This window comes from Natator depressus, chromosome 6 (assembly GCF_965152275.1).
Source record: "Natator depressus isolate rNatDep1 chromosome 6, rNatDep2.hap1, whole genome shotgun sequence".
NCBI lineage: Eukaryota > Metazoa > Chordata > Testudines > Cheloniidae > Natator > Natator depressus.
In genome coordinates this window covers 69,264,870-69,280,451 of record NC_134239.1, presented here as the reverse complement: position 1 = coordinate 69,280,451, position 15,582 = coordinate 69,264,870, and the positions used below count along the sequence as shown (strand labels likewise).

Genomic DNA, 15,582 nt, shown 5'->3' with positions numbered 1-15,582 from the left:
TGGGCATTGTCTGTTTTGTTTTGTTGTTAAATAAAATCCGTTCATTCTCTCCCAAGTCATGCAGATCTCCTCACTATATTGCAGACCCCAAATTCCTTCAAAGGATGCTGCTGAAAGGTAAGTGCTATTACCTTTCCATCTACAAAACTTGTCATTCTCTAGGTAGTCATTATGCAGCTGGAGGCCTTTCAGGAAACTGTGGTACTGGGCAACTGATGTTCGCTCTGTAATGGCACTACGAAGAGCACGGGAGAGGGGGCTTGCCGTGGTGAATACTTGAGTCTTCTGTTCGTGTGGCCTCATAGATAGGACAGACTCTTCCTCTGCAAAAGTAGTAATTAAAGGGTTTGTTTGCCTAAATAAATGTTTCTGAGGAGCCCCCAAAATAGCAATAACAAACAATAACAATCTCTATACTATTAGTTTATGGTGTCCATGATGAAAGGTCTCACGAGCACCTTAACAAAAGGTAGATAAACATTTTTTTGCTCTATTAAGACAAAATTTCTTAAGATACCCCAGGGCTGGATTAAAAACAAAGCCCCAGCATCCAATAAGCCATTCAATGCCACACCACCTACAAATCATAATCCTGAAAAATAAGCCAAGTTGAACTGTATTTGTCGAATTAAAAATTCAGCAAATATTCATGTGGTGTTTTTTGTGTCACTAATTATCTGCAAACCAGGATCGTTATTCCTGAATATATTTACTCTCTTACATATTCAGTGATTATTGCTCATGATCAAAGGGCAGTCTATGGGTTATTCAGAAATGATCCCATGATGGTAGTCAATATTAGTCTTTTGAAACTGGTTCCTTCCAGGCAAGATATGATGCGTCTGCAGATTTTTAAAAATAAAACTCCAAAAAGCAAGTGCATGGTTTATACAACAGATGGTTGTGAAGCATAATGATAAATAAATGGTAAGGCAATGGTATAAAGTAACTTACCAATATCATTTACTCTGTCTCGGGTCCACCTGTGCCAAAAGTCCTCTGAAGTGTGTGACAAATTCCAGATATATAACAGATTCAGGGAAAATAAACTACTCCACATGCCTGTGAAAGGAGAGCGATATCAGTATTGCCAACCCTAAACATTAAAAAATCCTAAGTCAGGCCCTCCAAAATCATAAAAGATTGGATTAAAAATCATGAGATTTGTTTTTAAATAATAAACGTTGAGTTCTTTATATTTGTTTTCTGCTTTTTTAAATCTTTAGGGCACTCTTTGTGAACATTTTCAAGGTTTGCTCTAAAGCCATGAGGGCTAAGAAATATTTTTTTTAAATGAAAGTTGCAATTCTCATGTACTCCCATGATTGTAGGCTTCAAGAAAAAAAAACACCAAATAACTCAAGATTTGTGATAAAATTATGAGAGTGGGCCATGCTAGAGATTTTATGGAGACCTTTATGCTCGAGTCTTGGGAGCATTTAATTGAAAATTACCTTTTTATCCTTCCATCTGAAGTTGTTCCGTTACCTTCTATTTTTTGCAGGCATCTGTCTGCACAATTCCAAACTTCTGCTTTTAATATCTGACTTGGGGGTCTTTAGATTCTAAGAACCAGATTGTGTCTGGCTTTGTGCGGGTGTGCAGGCGGGATGCAAGCACTTTTCCTCTCTTGCCTATGCCTTGAAAGGGGCCATGACAGTGCCTGCGCTCTCGGAAATACAGGGATGCTCTCTTTTCATGTATGCTGCTCTCTCTGTAGACCAGGCCTGGTGCACCAAGGGAACAATTTTAACCACTTTAAAGCATGGTGCAGCTTGTATAATCGTGCACAGCTGAGAGCTTGAAAAGGAATTTATGACTCCTGGGGCACAATGCCGCACCTCCACCCCCACCCCGCCAGCCCGCCCGAGTAATTCCTCAGACAGTGCAGTTCTTTACAGGTCTCTGCCTGAATAGTACAATTTTGCCTAGCTCTAATTCATATCATCTGTCACAGTGAAGGTTACAGGTCAAATCCCGCATAAGATGGAAGCCTTCTTGTATCTCTCCAGATCACCCATTCTCGTCCTTCCCACAGCATCTTTCTTTTCTCTGTTGCTTACAGCTCTTATTTTCTCTCCCCCCGTCAAGGAGTGTATTAACGCTGCAGAATTTTGAAATACAGGCAGCACTGGTATGTCAGATTCTCAGAAGGGTCAAGTTTTATTATATTATTTTCTAAATGTCACTGGTGTGTTTGTGTTGCAGAGCATTCCCATTTCACTGAACTTGTGAGATTTAGTCACCTTTTGTCACACTGTTACAGAGATGGATATCTCACTGGCTCCTTTCCCATTTCAAATGGACTCAGACCAGGCTGTGTCCTTGCCCCCTGCACTGTTCAGCCTCTTCTTCACCCAAGTTCTCAACCATGCTACAGATGGGCTCAACCGAGGCATATACATCAGATACAGACACAACGGCTCAGTCTTCAATCTTATGAGGCTTAAAGCAAAAAGGAAAGCAACAGAACTACTACCAAGAGAGGCACTCTTTGCAGATGCATATGTCCTCCTACCACACCCAGAGGGAGATCTGCAGTTCATTGTAGATCGCTTCACTGAAGCATCAAAATTGTTTGGCCTCACAATCAGCCTTGAGAAAACTGTGGTGTTGCATCAATTATCTTCACTGCTCTCTGCCATAATCCCCAGCACCTCCAGTAATGGAATCCAACTAAAGCAAATTTTTACCCATCACGGCAGCAATATCTCCAATGAAGGGTCTCTCGGTAAACAGATCACGAACAGGATACAGAAAGCTTCTCAGTCATTAGGAAAGCTACGTAACAAAGTCCTGAAATCCCACAACATAACCCTCTCAACAAAAATAAAACTTTATAATGCTTTTGTGCTCACATCTCTCCTCTACGGCTGTGAGAGCTGGACACCATACATATGGCATATCCAACAGCTAGAGGCTTTCCATATGCGGTCTCTGCATGCCATTATGGGGATCCGCTGGCAGGACAAAATAACCAAGCTGGAGGTTCTCCAGAAGCCAAATGCCACAAGTATTGAGGCCATGCGGATAAAAGCCCAACTACGCTGGGTTGGACACATCATTAGGATGTCTGAATATCGACTCCCTAGGAAAATTTTCTGTGGAGAATTGGCACAAGGACACCGGAATCAAGGCCACCCCAGAAAGCACTACAAGGACAGCATCAAGAACAGCATACACTTTGGTGCAATTAAACCGAAAGATCTTGAGAAGGCTGAGTTAAATAGATCAGCAGGGCAGCACACAACACTCAGAGCTTTCCAAGCCTTTGAAGAGGACAGAAATAATCAATTGTTAGCTGCCAGGGAAAAGCGTCATACTACCGCTATAGCTACCAAGATGCTCCCCAATGACTGTCTGCCCTATATGGTCACGAGCATGCGCGTCACATTTGGGACTTCAGAGTCACTGCAGAATCCACAAAAAAGAGATAGAATGAAAACATCATTGTCGAACCGACGAACTACACACACACACACAGGTACATATTCAGGGTGGCTAATCCATGCCACCACTGCCAATGCCCGTGGCACCATGGCTACACTATTTTTAGCATGCTAACTCAGATAAGAGCTAGCATGTGTGTGTGCGAGCTGAGAATCACACCCCTAGTGTACAGTGTAGATACGGCCTCTGGATGAAATCCTGGTCCAGTTGAAATAAATGGAAAATTCCTATTGACTTCACAGGGGGCCAGGATTTCACTCTTGGACTGGTGGTAAACTGTATTGTTATGCAAAATCAATTAGAAAATTTCAGATAGAAAATGTTTAAAGTCTAGTGGTTGCCATTCACCTGTTATTTTAAGTTTCCTGCTTTAACAATGCAAAGGAAACCACTTTATTAAATGTTAATTCATATAAGGTACTGGCACATATTCTGGCAGGTGATACTGTACCATTGCTGCTAATCACATACCAGTGATTCACCAGTGCCCGGTTTATATAATTTTCCAGGACAATAAATCACCTTCCAAGTAGGAGATCCGGGATTCTGGGAGCCTCTTCATCAGCCGACCCATGAAAAACTCGCTTCCAAAGTCCTCAGAGCGAATGAAGGCTCCATATTTCATGAATCCAACTTCATATGGGGTGAATTCCAGCCATTCTGCAAACAGAGCCACAAACAAAAAAACAAAAACAAAACCCCAACAAATCTTTTAGAGCAGACCCCGGGCTGAGGATAAAGAGTTATGCTGTTATCAAATGGATACGAGGCGTTAAAAAAAGGTTGAACCACTGAAAGTTTATTCCAAACATTTCTGATCCGGCACAAACACCAGAAATATAGAAACATCACAAAAATTAAAACTAGTGATTACAAAATGCCAGCTGGTGTAAGCTGATGTAGGTCCATTGACTTCAGTGGAACTATGCCAATTTTTACCAGGCCATGATCTGGTCTTTAATTTAGAGGGGGTTTTATGTAATCTATATGAGGTCTTACACACAAAACTGAGCCGCCTCCTAGACTTAAGATCAAGTACAGCTCTGGAATATCTTTACCTTTGAAATCCAAAGTGCTATAGTTGTCCTTGACATTGATTGCCACGTAGATGGGCAGTGGGTTCTGACCCTGATGCACTGCCTGTCGCTGATCCGAGAGTTTATGGTTGTCTTTCTGTTTTTACAAGAAAAGTATCTAAATTGAGGGCGGGTGGGGGGAAGGAACTGACACAGGAATCTACTCACTATATCTGTACTTAGAATACAGTAAAATGCCTGCATTTCAGCCAAGTTCTCCATTATATGACTGCATTGTATGCAGGGGTTAATATGTCTTGGATCTTCCATACTCTCCAAAATTCAACATGGTGGCTGCAAGTTCTTGATAATTACATGGTACATGATTTGATGGCACTTTCAGACCAACATGATAGGGAATGTCTAAAAAGGAGAAAGAGATGCCTACAGCGTAGAGACTCTGGAGTGGTCTAAGTTAAAAATGAGTCTCCTAACCAGCTGACATCCTAGTTTAATGTACAATACTGCAGCTGTACACAGGACTGGGCATGCTTGTATCAGGAGTACTGCAATTGCATGTGCTGTGAAAAATGAGTGGATAATAGCCTACTGTTTGCTGTTCTAAAACACTTATAATTTAATTATTTCTAAAGAAATCATCTTCAAAATATGCCTACAGCACTTAACTATTACGTTTTCAAAATGTGATTTTTCCAACAAAAAGCATCCAAAAACCTACTAGTGAAAATGGTCACTCCCTCCCCCCCCCCCCCCCCCCCCGCATTCAGAACAAGCATGAAAAAATATTATCCCAAATGGGTCAGTTTCAGAAAGTTATAAGCCTCTGAAAACTGAGTGGCTTTTAAGGAAAGTGTTTCCTCAGCCATAAGGATAAGATTATTAGTGCAATATTAATCACCATAATGATTTAATAAAACCATGCTTTGACATACTGTACCCCATCATGTAACAAATATTCAACAATGAGCCCCCACAGATCTATAGAAGATGTCCTGTGTCCTTCTTGTTTCCGCTGACACAGCTGCTTGTTATAATACTTGATACGCTCCATGGAAAAAGAACCCATCTTGCATTTGGTCACATGTTTTCGAGCTTCATTGATTTTCCCAGACAGATCCTTCTGTGACCAATCAGCATCTCTGTACAAATTTGCCATAGTCCTGGGAAACATATTGAAGGGGAAAAAACAAAAACAAACTGAGGCGTTTATTAGAGAAGGTGCTAAACTTAACGTTTTCAGTTTGAAGGGTTAATGTAAACTTCACCAAAGGTTTAATGTCCTAAATCTATGCTGCCTTTGAGTTCTGGGTTCCCCAAAAAACATTACATTTTTTTAAAATCACAAACATTACATTTCCCCTGCCTGGTAAATTTAAAATGACCAGCCAATTTCCCTAAAATATTTTTTTAAACATATACTTCTGTGCTGACACTAACTATAAAAATTCCCCACTCCAGAAAAGAGATTTTTCTGGCAAAATGGATCAAAAATAGGGCTTGGGTCACAACGCTGGCTATGGGGGAGCTGCTATTGGCAGCTCCATAATATTTCTTGAGCATAGATCTTTGTATCAGTAGCATAGAGAAACTCTGCTCACGTCTTCCTTACCATGTCGTGCCAGACAAACCAGTCAGGTACATAGCACAGTCTATGACATTTAACTTCTGGAGACCCAATAGACTGCCATATGACGTTGTCAGTGATCTCATTCCACCACCTGTTGTCATGATGGCCACCACTGGAATCTGTTCAATACAAAGAGAGCAAGTTACTGCAAAGCAAATGACATATGAACATTTAGATGAACCTGAAATGGAACACTAGACCCAATCCAGTTCCAAATCACAACTATAGTCTTTCTTCTGACAAGGTCAAAATTGAAATACATACACAGACTCCTGGACACTGGAGAAGTTTAGAATCTGATTTGGACCCAACCTCTGTAGCTCTGGCCTTCTCTATTTGGAATAGATTTGGAACAGAGAAGGGAAGGACTTATTATAAGTTCAGTTGCTTTTGTTCCTCCTAAAGAGTTTTTGAAGCCAAGATGGGCTGAAGGATGAGCTCCCCCTAGAACAGTGGTGGGCAACCTGCAGCCCATGGGCCGCACGCGGCCCGTCAGGGTAATCCACTGGCGGGCCGCAAGACAGTTTGTTTACATTGACCACCTGCTGGCACAGCCATCGACAGTTCCCAGTGTCCGTGGGTCGCCATTCCTTGCCACAGGGAGCTGCGGGAAGCGTTGTGGGCTGCAAGGATGTGCTGGCCACTGTTTCCTGCAGCTCCCGTTGGCTGGGAATGGTGAACCGCAGTCACTGGGAGCTGCGGGCGGCCGTGCCTGCGGATGGTCAGTGTAAACAAACTGTCTCACAGCCTGCCACTGGATTACCCTGCTGGGCCGTGTGCGGCCCGTGGGCCACAGGTTGCCCACCACTGCCCTAGAACATTCCTCATATGGCTGGCTCAATACATAGCTTCTAACAGCCAAACTCCTACCACTTGCCTTCTCATGGCAGAGGTGTTTTTAACTGGAAGTGTGTGTGTGTGTGTGGGGGGGGGGGGGGTTGGCGCATTATAAGCAGCTTGCCCCAGGCAGATGGGGCTCTCTAACCATGCAGGCAGTCCACCTAGGAGAAGGAAAAACTCCAATTTCAAACCAAGAATGTCAACCGTGGCTAACCAGTTTGTAAAAGTTGTGTCATTCACACATGTTCCACAGGTCTTCATCTTCAATAAGTATATCAATACAAAGGGTAAGGTGTCCCCCAGAAGTAGGGTGACCAGATGTCCCATTTTTAAAGGGACAGTCCCATATTTAAGCCCTCCTGCAGGTGTCCCAACTTTTTCTTAAAAATGGGCAAACTGTCCCATATTTTCTGTCTCCCCCACATCAGTACTGGCGGGTCCTGCTGCTGGCTGGATTCCTGCTAGCCAGCCACCTGCCCACCAGCAGTGAGTGGGTGGGGGCCCAGTGGCCGATGATGGCGGTAGGTGTGCAAGGCTGGTGACGAGGCAAAGATACAGCACGTGGGGCCAGCCGCTCCCCCTGCTAGTCTGTCAGTGCAGCCCCCTCTGCGTGCTGGCTCTCGGTCACCAGGGCTCCGCCCCCCGCCACATCCCATTTCCGGCCGGTGCTGGCTGTGCGCTGCGGTGGCTGGTGAGTGCGGCAGGCATCAGGCGGCAGCCAGTTACATGTTGCCTCTGCTGCCCACCCATTGGCCCTTTACACGCTCCCCCTCTTGCTGTCCTCTCCCTGCTTTGTCCCTTGCCCCCCCCCAGCCCCGCTGCTCCTCCATATCTCCCCTGCGGGGTGCATCCCGCTCCCAGCGCTGTGAAGAGAACCTGCCCCTGGTCAGAGCGCTCAGCTCATCAACAGCCTGGCCAGCAGACTCCTTCCTTCCCCCACTGCCTCTGGCTGGGCTGGTGCCCCGGGAAAGCCCAAGACCCTCCGGCCCAGGGCACTGGTCAGGAGGAGCCAAGCCCTGTATGTGCCAATGCCCCGCACAGCGCTGGTATGGGGCAGCCTATCCACCCTTCAGCTAAGCTCTGGAGTGGGGGCAGGGAGTGATTTCCAGCCTGTTCCTGCCCCAGAGCAGGAGCTTAGCGCCCTCTTCTCCTAACCCCCCTCACCCGGGGTCCTGCCCCCAGAGAGCGCGGGGCTGCTCCGCCCCCTAGACACCCTCCCCTGCTGAGCAACTTCCCTGGCTAGGTTCCATGAAGCCCCTGCAGTCAGGTTCCCTGGGCCCTGGTGCACAATGCATCCTTAGGGCTTAACCCCTTCCAGCCCACGCTGTAGCTGGAGACAGTTGGATTATGTTGGTGGCCAATAGCAGCCTGGAGGTGTTAGCTGTCTTTTGACACTGTGCGAGGAGGAAAGGACAAGGGGAGAGAAGAAATGAGCTCTGCAAAGACCTTTGTCAGGTCATTCCTTTCCCCCCCACTCCTCCCCTGTGGCTGGAAGCAGCTCCTGTCCCTTCCCTCCCGTACAGTGCGGAAAGGCTGCGGCTGGTCACATTCTGGTGTGAACCCTGGCACAAATCTGGGGTTCCCATCCCTCCCATGCCAGGAGAGGCGGGTCCATCCCAGGGGCCCAGCCAGGCATGGAGGGCAGAGAGCGCCAGGCAGGGAGGGTGGGGTAGGTCGGTCACTCCCCCTGTGTGAGAGAGGTGTACAGAAGTGTGGATGGGGGGGATGTCACCCCTCCTCATATGAACCCTAAAGCCTTAAAGATAAGAAGGTAAATAAAAAGAATCCAACTACTCAGTATTTCTTTTTAACAGGGGCTCAGTCAACTTGATGTTAATTTGAATGTTTGTACTGCATAGTTCCTATTGATTGCCATTGAACTCACTTGAATATGAGTAATTTTACCAGGTGTCCTGTATTCAGCATAGGGAAATATGGTCACCCTACCCAGAAGTGACACACAACCTCTTTGTCTGACGACTGTGGAAAATGGTCAAGTTACCACATTGTGGTACATATGGCTAAAAATGGCAAGCCTAAGAGTAATGTCTGGTTTCCCTGAATGCGGGAACAATGAAAAGGAAACAAAAAGTAGTAGCTGAGATGATGAAGGGAAGGAGAGTGCATATTGCCTGTATACAAGAGACAAAATGGAAGGGATTTAAATCCACGTACATCAAGGAGGCTACAAGATGATGCTCAGCAGCGAAGAGGAATAGCGTAGGAATAATAGTAGCACAAATATTACAGGATATGATAGCGGACATCCAAAGAAAGAGTGACCAGCTGATGAAAGTTAGAACAGCACTGACAGAGACCAAAAATTGTATGTTATATGCTGATATGTGCCACAGGTTGGCTGTATGAGAGAGGAGAAGGTGGAGTTCCACATAGCATGGGCCAAGTGATAAGTGAAGTACCACACTCTGAGTACCTGATTATCATAGCAGATCTCAATAGATATGAGAGAACACAGTGAGAGCTAGAATGACTGCCAGAGGATGAAGCTTTGGTACCAGAAATGAAGCTGGTGAGGATATCTTAGAGTTAGCCAGAACCCATCGCCTGATTGTTGCCAATATATATTTCACAAAGAGGGAGAACCACTTAGTTATATACAGGAGCAGTGCCAACAGGTCCCAGACAGATTACTTCCTGACAAGGAGAAGAGAACTAAAAAAATGTGAGACTTTAAAGTGATCCCAGGAGAGCAGATTGCAGAGCAACATAGGTTGCATGTAACAGACTTCTAGGTGAAAAAAGCAATTGGGGTGGGGGAGGGGACACTAAAAGATGAGCTGTGGAACAAAGGATAAAGTGGTGGAGGCCTGCAGATAGGGAAGTTAGTCTGAGATTTAAGGATGAGGTTCTATAGAGGTAAGACAATGACCAAACCAGCCACAATGATACCAATGAGGTTTGGAGAAAAATATCCACATGTAATACAGAAAGCTCACAAGCTGTGTGTGGACAAATGAAAGAAGATATGGTAGTGGTCTAATGATGTGCAGGAAACAGAAAAGAAAAAAAGGAGGGAAGGTTTAAGTGATGGCAGAAAGTAAGAACAGTGGACAGTTATGAGGAATATAGGCTGGTAAAGAAAAAGGTGAAAATAATGGTTGCAGAAGCTAAGGGTCAGGCACTTAAAGCTTTATATGTAGGATTATCGAGGAAGGAAGGGCAAAATGGAATATAGAGGTTCATGAGGATCAGACAAAGAAGCACTAGGGATTTGGGAGTTGTGGAGTGTATCAAAAACAAAAATGGAAGAGTACTGGTGGAAGGTAGCAAAATCATGAGGAGACGTCAGTGGTTTTATGAGAAACTGCTCAATGGAGAGAATTTGAGGAAATCATTGAGCTAAGTATGTGCAAACAACCCCCTCACAAGAGCTATCACTGTGTTAGTGAGTCAGACAGCACCAAAGATGACACATGGGAAGGTAGAGGGACCAGATGGTGTAGCAATTGAGGTATTTAAATCACTGGGCCATGAGGCAGTGGTGATGATGATGATGATGATGAACTTCTTTAAATTAATCCTCCAGACTGAAAAAAATACCCAGCTAATGGGGGAAGAGCATATGGTCTCTATCTTCAAGCATAAAGGGGATGTGGAAGAACACAGTAATTACTAACTGTAATGGGGAGGGGCACTTGCTTCTTGTGCACGTCCTGCTGCTGCTGCTGCAGTACTGCAAGCTTTTTCCACTGCTATCACCTCCTGTAGCTTTGTTGACCTCACTTGGCAAGTCTTCCGTGGCTTGGCCCTCCGACCGAGTCACAAAGCCCAAATGAATCCCTTAGGGGTATTAAACTGTCTGATAAACGAACAGTCTATTTGTGCTTAGAAGAGTCTTCAGTCCTGGCTCTGGTCTCCTTTAAATGCAGCCCTTTGTTTGGGTTCCTAGCTCAGCCCTGGCCCTTTTGTGTGATTTACACTGCTTTGCTTTTAGCCGATAGGGGAACCCAGACCTGCCCACTACTCCAGTGGCAGGAGTAAGACCCTGCAGGCGACACTGCTCAGTACTCCTGACACCCTAATGAGCCAGCTAGGCTGCCTGATGGACTGCCATGCCTGATTGGCTGAGGAACCTCAGCATGAATAGCTTGCTGGCTGCTCAAAGCACGTGCCAACAGACCCTCTGCTTCCCTGTGCCCATCTCTTGCAAAGCCCTGCTCCTGCTCTGGTCCTCCACTGCTCCAGCCCAGATCCTGCCCTGTACCCAGCCTTGTTCCTATCCTGTCCCAGCCTTGCTCCTGGCTTCTCTGACTCCCGGTAATCCAGTTCCAACCCTCGGTTCTGATTCCTAACACCCACTTTGTCTTGACACTTGGCTCTGGCATTCGGACTCTGACTCCAGTTCTAACCTTTAGCCCTGCTTCCTGGTTCTGGACCTGTCTCAACCCCTGGGTTCTGCTGTCAGACTCCAACCACTAGGCCTGACTGCCTACAACCCGGTCTCCTGACACCCAGGTTCCAATCTAGGCACCCTAAAAACAGCAGCTATGCACTGCTCAATCTCAATTCATTGCTGATTCTTCCCTGGGCCTCTTCCTATCTAGCCCCTTTTTTCTTCACCCTTACTTCAGGGTTAAGGTTCTTGGGGCCTCTCTCTTCCTGCAAACCCAGCTAAGCAAAATGCAGCCAGAACAAACTGGCTATCCCTCAGGCTCCTGTGGCCAGAGAGGACCCTTCCTTGGCCCTCTGGTCCCAGCCAGGCACTAAGCTGCTAAGGCCCTGCATCTCCTTTTATCTGAGCCTGCTGGGCTGTGATTGTCTGCTTCTATGAAGCCTCTTTAGGCGGGCCTGGAGGACCGACCTTTGCCACTGCTTTCCTGGGGCATTTTTGTGTCGTTTCCTTTTTTGAAGTTAAATGCTACTGTGGTGGGTTTCTTTGATATTTTTCCCCCAACAAGAATGTTAAATTTAATAACAATGTGGTTCCTATTACCTAGTGGTTCAGCTTATTCACCTCTTGGACCAGATACTGTGCTCCACTTAGGACTAAATCAAGAATTGCCTCTCCCCTTGAGGGTTCCAGGACTAGCTGCTCCAAGAAGTACTCATTGATGGTGTCTAAACATTTTATCTCTTCATCCTGTCCTGAGGTGACATGTAGCCAGTCAAATTAAGGGATATTGAAATTCCCCATTATTATTAGGTTTTCTGTTTTTATAATCTCCCTGAGCATTTCACAATCACCATCACCACCCTGTTCAGTAGTATATTCTTACTGCTGTACTCTAAGTAGGAAGACAGAAGAACAACGATGTTACACTGCTGAAATAAGAATACTCAGGTGGATGCTGGGTAAGACAAGAGCTGATAGGCTACACAATGAAATCGTATGAGCCATGAAGTGGATAGCCCTATCATAGAAAAGTTGAGGGAGTTTTGACCTAGATGTCTGGGTTACATGAAATGATGAGACATGGGGTATGCTGGTGAGAGAGTATAAGATCTGGTTGTCATGGATCGAAGACCATGAGGAAGACCAAGAAAAAGGTAGTTCTATATTCGTAAAGAGGACATGTTGGAAGACGCACTCGATAGGAATGCTTGGAGATAAAGAACAAGAGCCTCCAACCCCGACTAAGTGGGGCAAGGTGAAGGCAAAGAAGAAGGAAAAGTTGCTTTTGTTCAAGTATTATTGTTATTTGTTTCCAGTGTACCTAAAATGTACTGTTTGGTACGAACACAAAAAGAGGAACGGTTCTTTCCCTGGGGACAAAACAGACATACAGAAAGAGGTACAGTGAATCAAATAGTAAGGCAGGAAGAGAACCAAGTGAGGATAGTATCACAAAAGCTCAGGGAGGGAAAATGTCAAGAAGGAGATGATTATGAATAGTGTCAAAAGCATTGGAGAGAACAAGGAGGATGAGGATGGAGTAGAGCCTGAGATCTTGACGTTATTAAATCTTTGAGTGCGAGCAATTTTGCTGGAGGGAGAAATTGATAACTAGCTGGGATGGGATGCAAGATGAAGCAGAAGAAAATTTAATTCAGGGCAACAAATGTAAATGGTGCATTCTGTCATTTGTGAGGTGAAAGAGGAAAGGAGGTCGGGCAGTCAGAGAGGCAAGTGATGAGAAGTACATTTATGATGGATAAAAACTAGAACATACTTATATTGTGACGGAAAGTAGCTAGAGCACAGTGATAGGTTAAGGAAGAAGTATAGGAGGGGTGATAGTAAGGAAAGGTCGGAGTGGGGAGGAGATGGAGTTGCTGAGATTGGTAGAGAGAGTAGTCAGGAAAGGAAGAAGAGGGTAGTAGAAGGTGATGGGGCAAGTAAGAAGAAGGAGGACAGAGATCATGGAGGACTGTGTCAATTTTCTGTTTGGTGAAATTGACAGGATCTTTCATGGAAAGAAAGGAGGGTGCAGAATGGGGGAAGATTTTAGGGAAACCAAAGGTAACAAATGAATGACAGGAATTGTGGGCATGGGTGTCAAAGAGACAAAAGTAGTATTGTTTGACCAGGACTGTGACAGAACTAAAAAAGAGAGAATAAATGTGATTGGAGTAAGACAGGGGGGTCATGATACTTCATGCACAGGCTTTTGGTGACTGGGAACAGGAAAGGAGGAAGCAGATTTTTGGAATGAGCCATGGCTGAGGTTTATTGGGATGGACTTTGTGTGGCAAAGGAGTCAAGCGTGTTGGAGACAGAGGAGGGGAGGGATAAGACAACTAAGTCTACTGATGTGATGGATGAGAATACTGGTATCAGAGGGCCACTGCTTGAATCGAGGGCCTCCTGACCTTTCAGAAGTTTTGATAATAGTAAATGTATCACATTAGGTGTCCAGTTGCGGAGTGCTCATTTGAGCTGAGGGGGAACATCTGGGATTCTGTTGCACGTACCTCATCGTCCTGCAGGTCCTCCTCTAGCTGGAGAACCTTTTTCAGAGCAGCAGCAACATATTTCTTCCTTTTACACAGAAAATCCTGCTCCTCTGTGCACAAGTCAAACCCTAAGCGCACGTCTAGGTCTTCTGAGCTGGAGCACAGACCAGGAAAAAAAACACAGGAACACATATTGCATGTTGTTACTGACAGCCAATTTTAGAACTTACAGTGCAGACAATCAACCATTTCCAAAAAGAGTCCATCTGACAGAAAAGTCTTTCCCACAGTCCTATATAGACAAACTGATTTAACGTGAGCACGAGAGAGAGAGAGAGAGAGAGAAACAAGAAAAAAAAAAGGGGGGGGGGAATTAATTCCTATAAGTAATTTCTGAAGGATCCTGCTATATTTTACATATAAGCCGGTGGCTGTATTTAAAGCCCACTGCCTTTTTGAGAGCTGTAGTAGAATAAGCTTTGCTGACTGTAACTGATCAACTTTATATCTAAACAGCATCATGACAGATTATGGATTGTGCTGAACAGGATACCAACACAACAGGGCAAATACAGATATCAAATTGCTAACTCTGCCACTACTTCTATCTTATACATGAGTCTCATTAAACTGATGAAAATATTGGGTACAGAATATACTGTTCTTTTTATATATAAAGTTCCAGCTTTCTATATAAATTAATTAAAGGTTGTGTGCTTTTAATTTGTTTGCACAAATTGTTGACATACAGTAAGCAAACTTTTTCTATAAACAGACAGGGAGAGAGCAGAATTCAGCTGATAAAATCATTAACATCCAAAGACGATAGATCTCTTACCAGTCTGTAGCCTTCACATACAAATCAAATTTTTTATCCTGAAAACCAAGAATACAAATACATTAAGTGCCATCACATTTTTAAGGTTTCCCCTCCCTTCAGCTTTTGAGTGAGTTTTATCTTGTCCCTTTTCAGCAATGCAGACACCAACCTGAGATGCTATGTATATGGATTCAACACCACTCATTTATTCTCTGTAAAGCTGCTCAGCATTTTCCAGTGACTTTGCCATTCTAAACAGATGAACACCTTGGCGGTACTAGCCAGTGTTTGTCTCCTCCCATGTGCCTGTGTGTGATGTAGTTTCATGGCTAGTTAGAATGCCCTCCTCCCGGACAGGAGGAGATGAGCGGCTGTGCCCCAAGACCTAGCACAGTGATTTATCATTAAGATCAGGATGGAGTGTTTAGAGTGTCACTCACAAAAGCCTGAAGAGGCAAGTACTGGTTGAGAACTGGTGGAATAAATGACAGTTCAAGGTGACTCGCTTGGCTAATCATGAAAATCTCATTATAGCTATTAGCTTTTGTAGAATCCAGGGTTTTTGTGAGTAGTAGTGTGTTTTCTTTTCGAAAGCTAAATTTTGGCTCTTAGCAACATCACGTAACTGTGGCCCTTTAACATGGGTTTACACAATCATAAAGCCTATTGTTAATCACCATAACATTTCAGAATCATAGAATAAATCAGGAGTTCCCAACTTCCCAGCCTTTTCAGGCAACTGCACCCGTGTACTGGGCTGAGATCTCTGCTATATCAGCCATTGTCCTCCATCTTCCATTCACTTAGGCCCATGGCAATGAGTTTGGAACCTTGGAACTCCCAATCCCAGGTGCATAAATACAAGATTGCATTCCGGAGCAACGGCTGCAATGATTGCATTCCGGAGCACTATGGTTGCATGGCTACAGCTGGAGCTCCACTGTCAGAGACAA

At 44.7% G+C, this 15,582-nt stretch overlaps 1 protein-coding gene across 1 annotated transcript in view; it reads right to left on the bottom strand.

Annotated features, from left to right (window-relative positions):
- The window catches only part of LOC141989219 (cytosolic phospholipase A2 epsilon-like), a 33,112-nt gene that overhangs the window by 3,491 nt on the left and 14,039 nt on the right, over positions 1-15,582 (bottom strand). Inside the window, exons 11-18 of the mRNA XM_074955654.1 lie at positions 14,648-14,685; positions 13,828-13,963; positions 6,097-6,233; positions 5,425-5,647; positions 4,509-4,623; positions 3,973-4,110; positions 955-1,062; positions 132-323 (exon numbers count right to left, since the gene is read on the bottom strand). Of these exons, the coding sequence (XP_074811755.1) occupies positions 132-323; positions 955-1,062; positions 3,973-4,110; positions 4,509-4,623; positions 5,425-5,647; positions 6,097-6,233; positions 13,828-13,963; positions 14,648-14,685 (1,087 nt within the window). The remainder of the gene's footprint in view (positions 1-131; positions 324-954; positions 1,063-3,972; positions 4,111-4,508; positions 4,624-5,424; positions 5,648-6,096; positions 6,234-13,827; positions 13,964-14,647; positions 14,686-15,582) is intronic.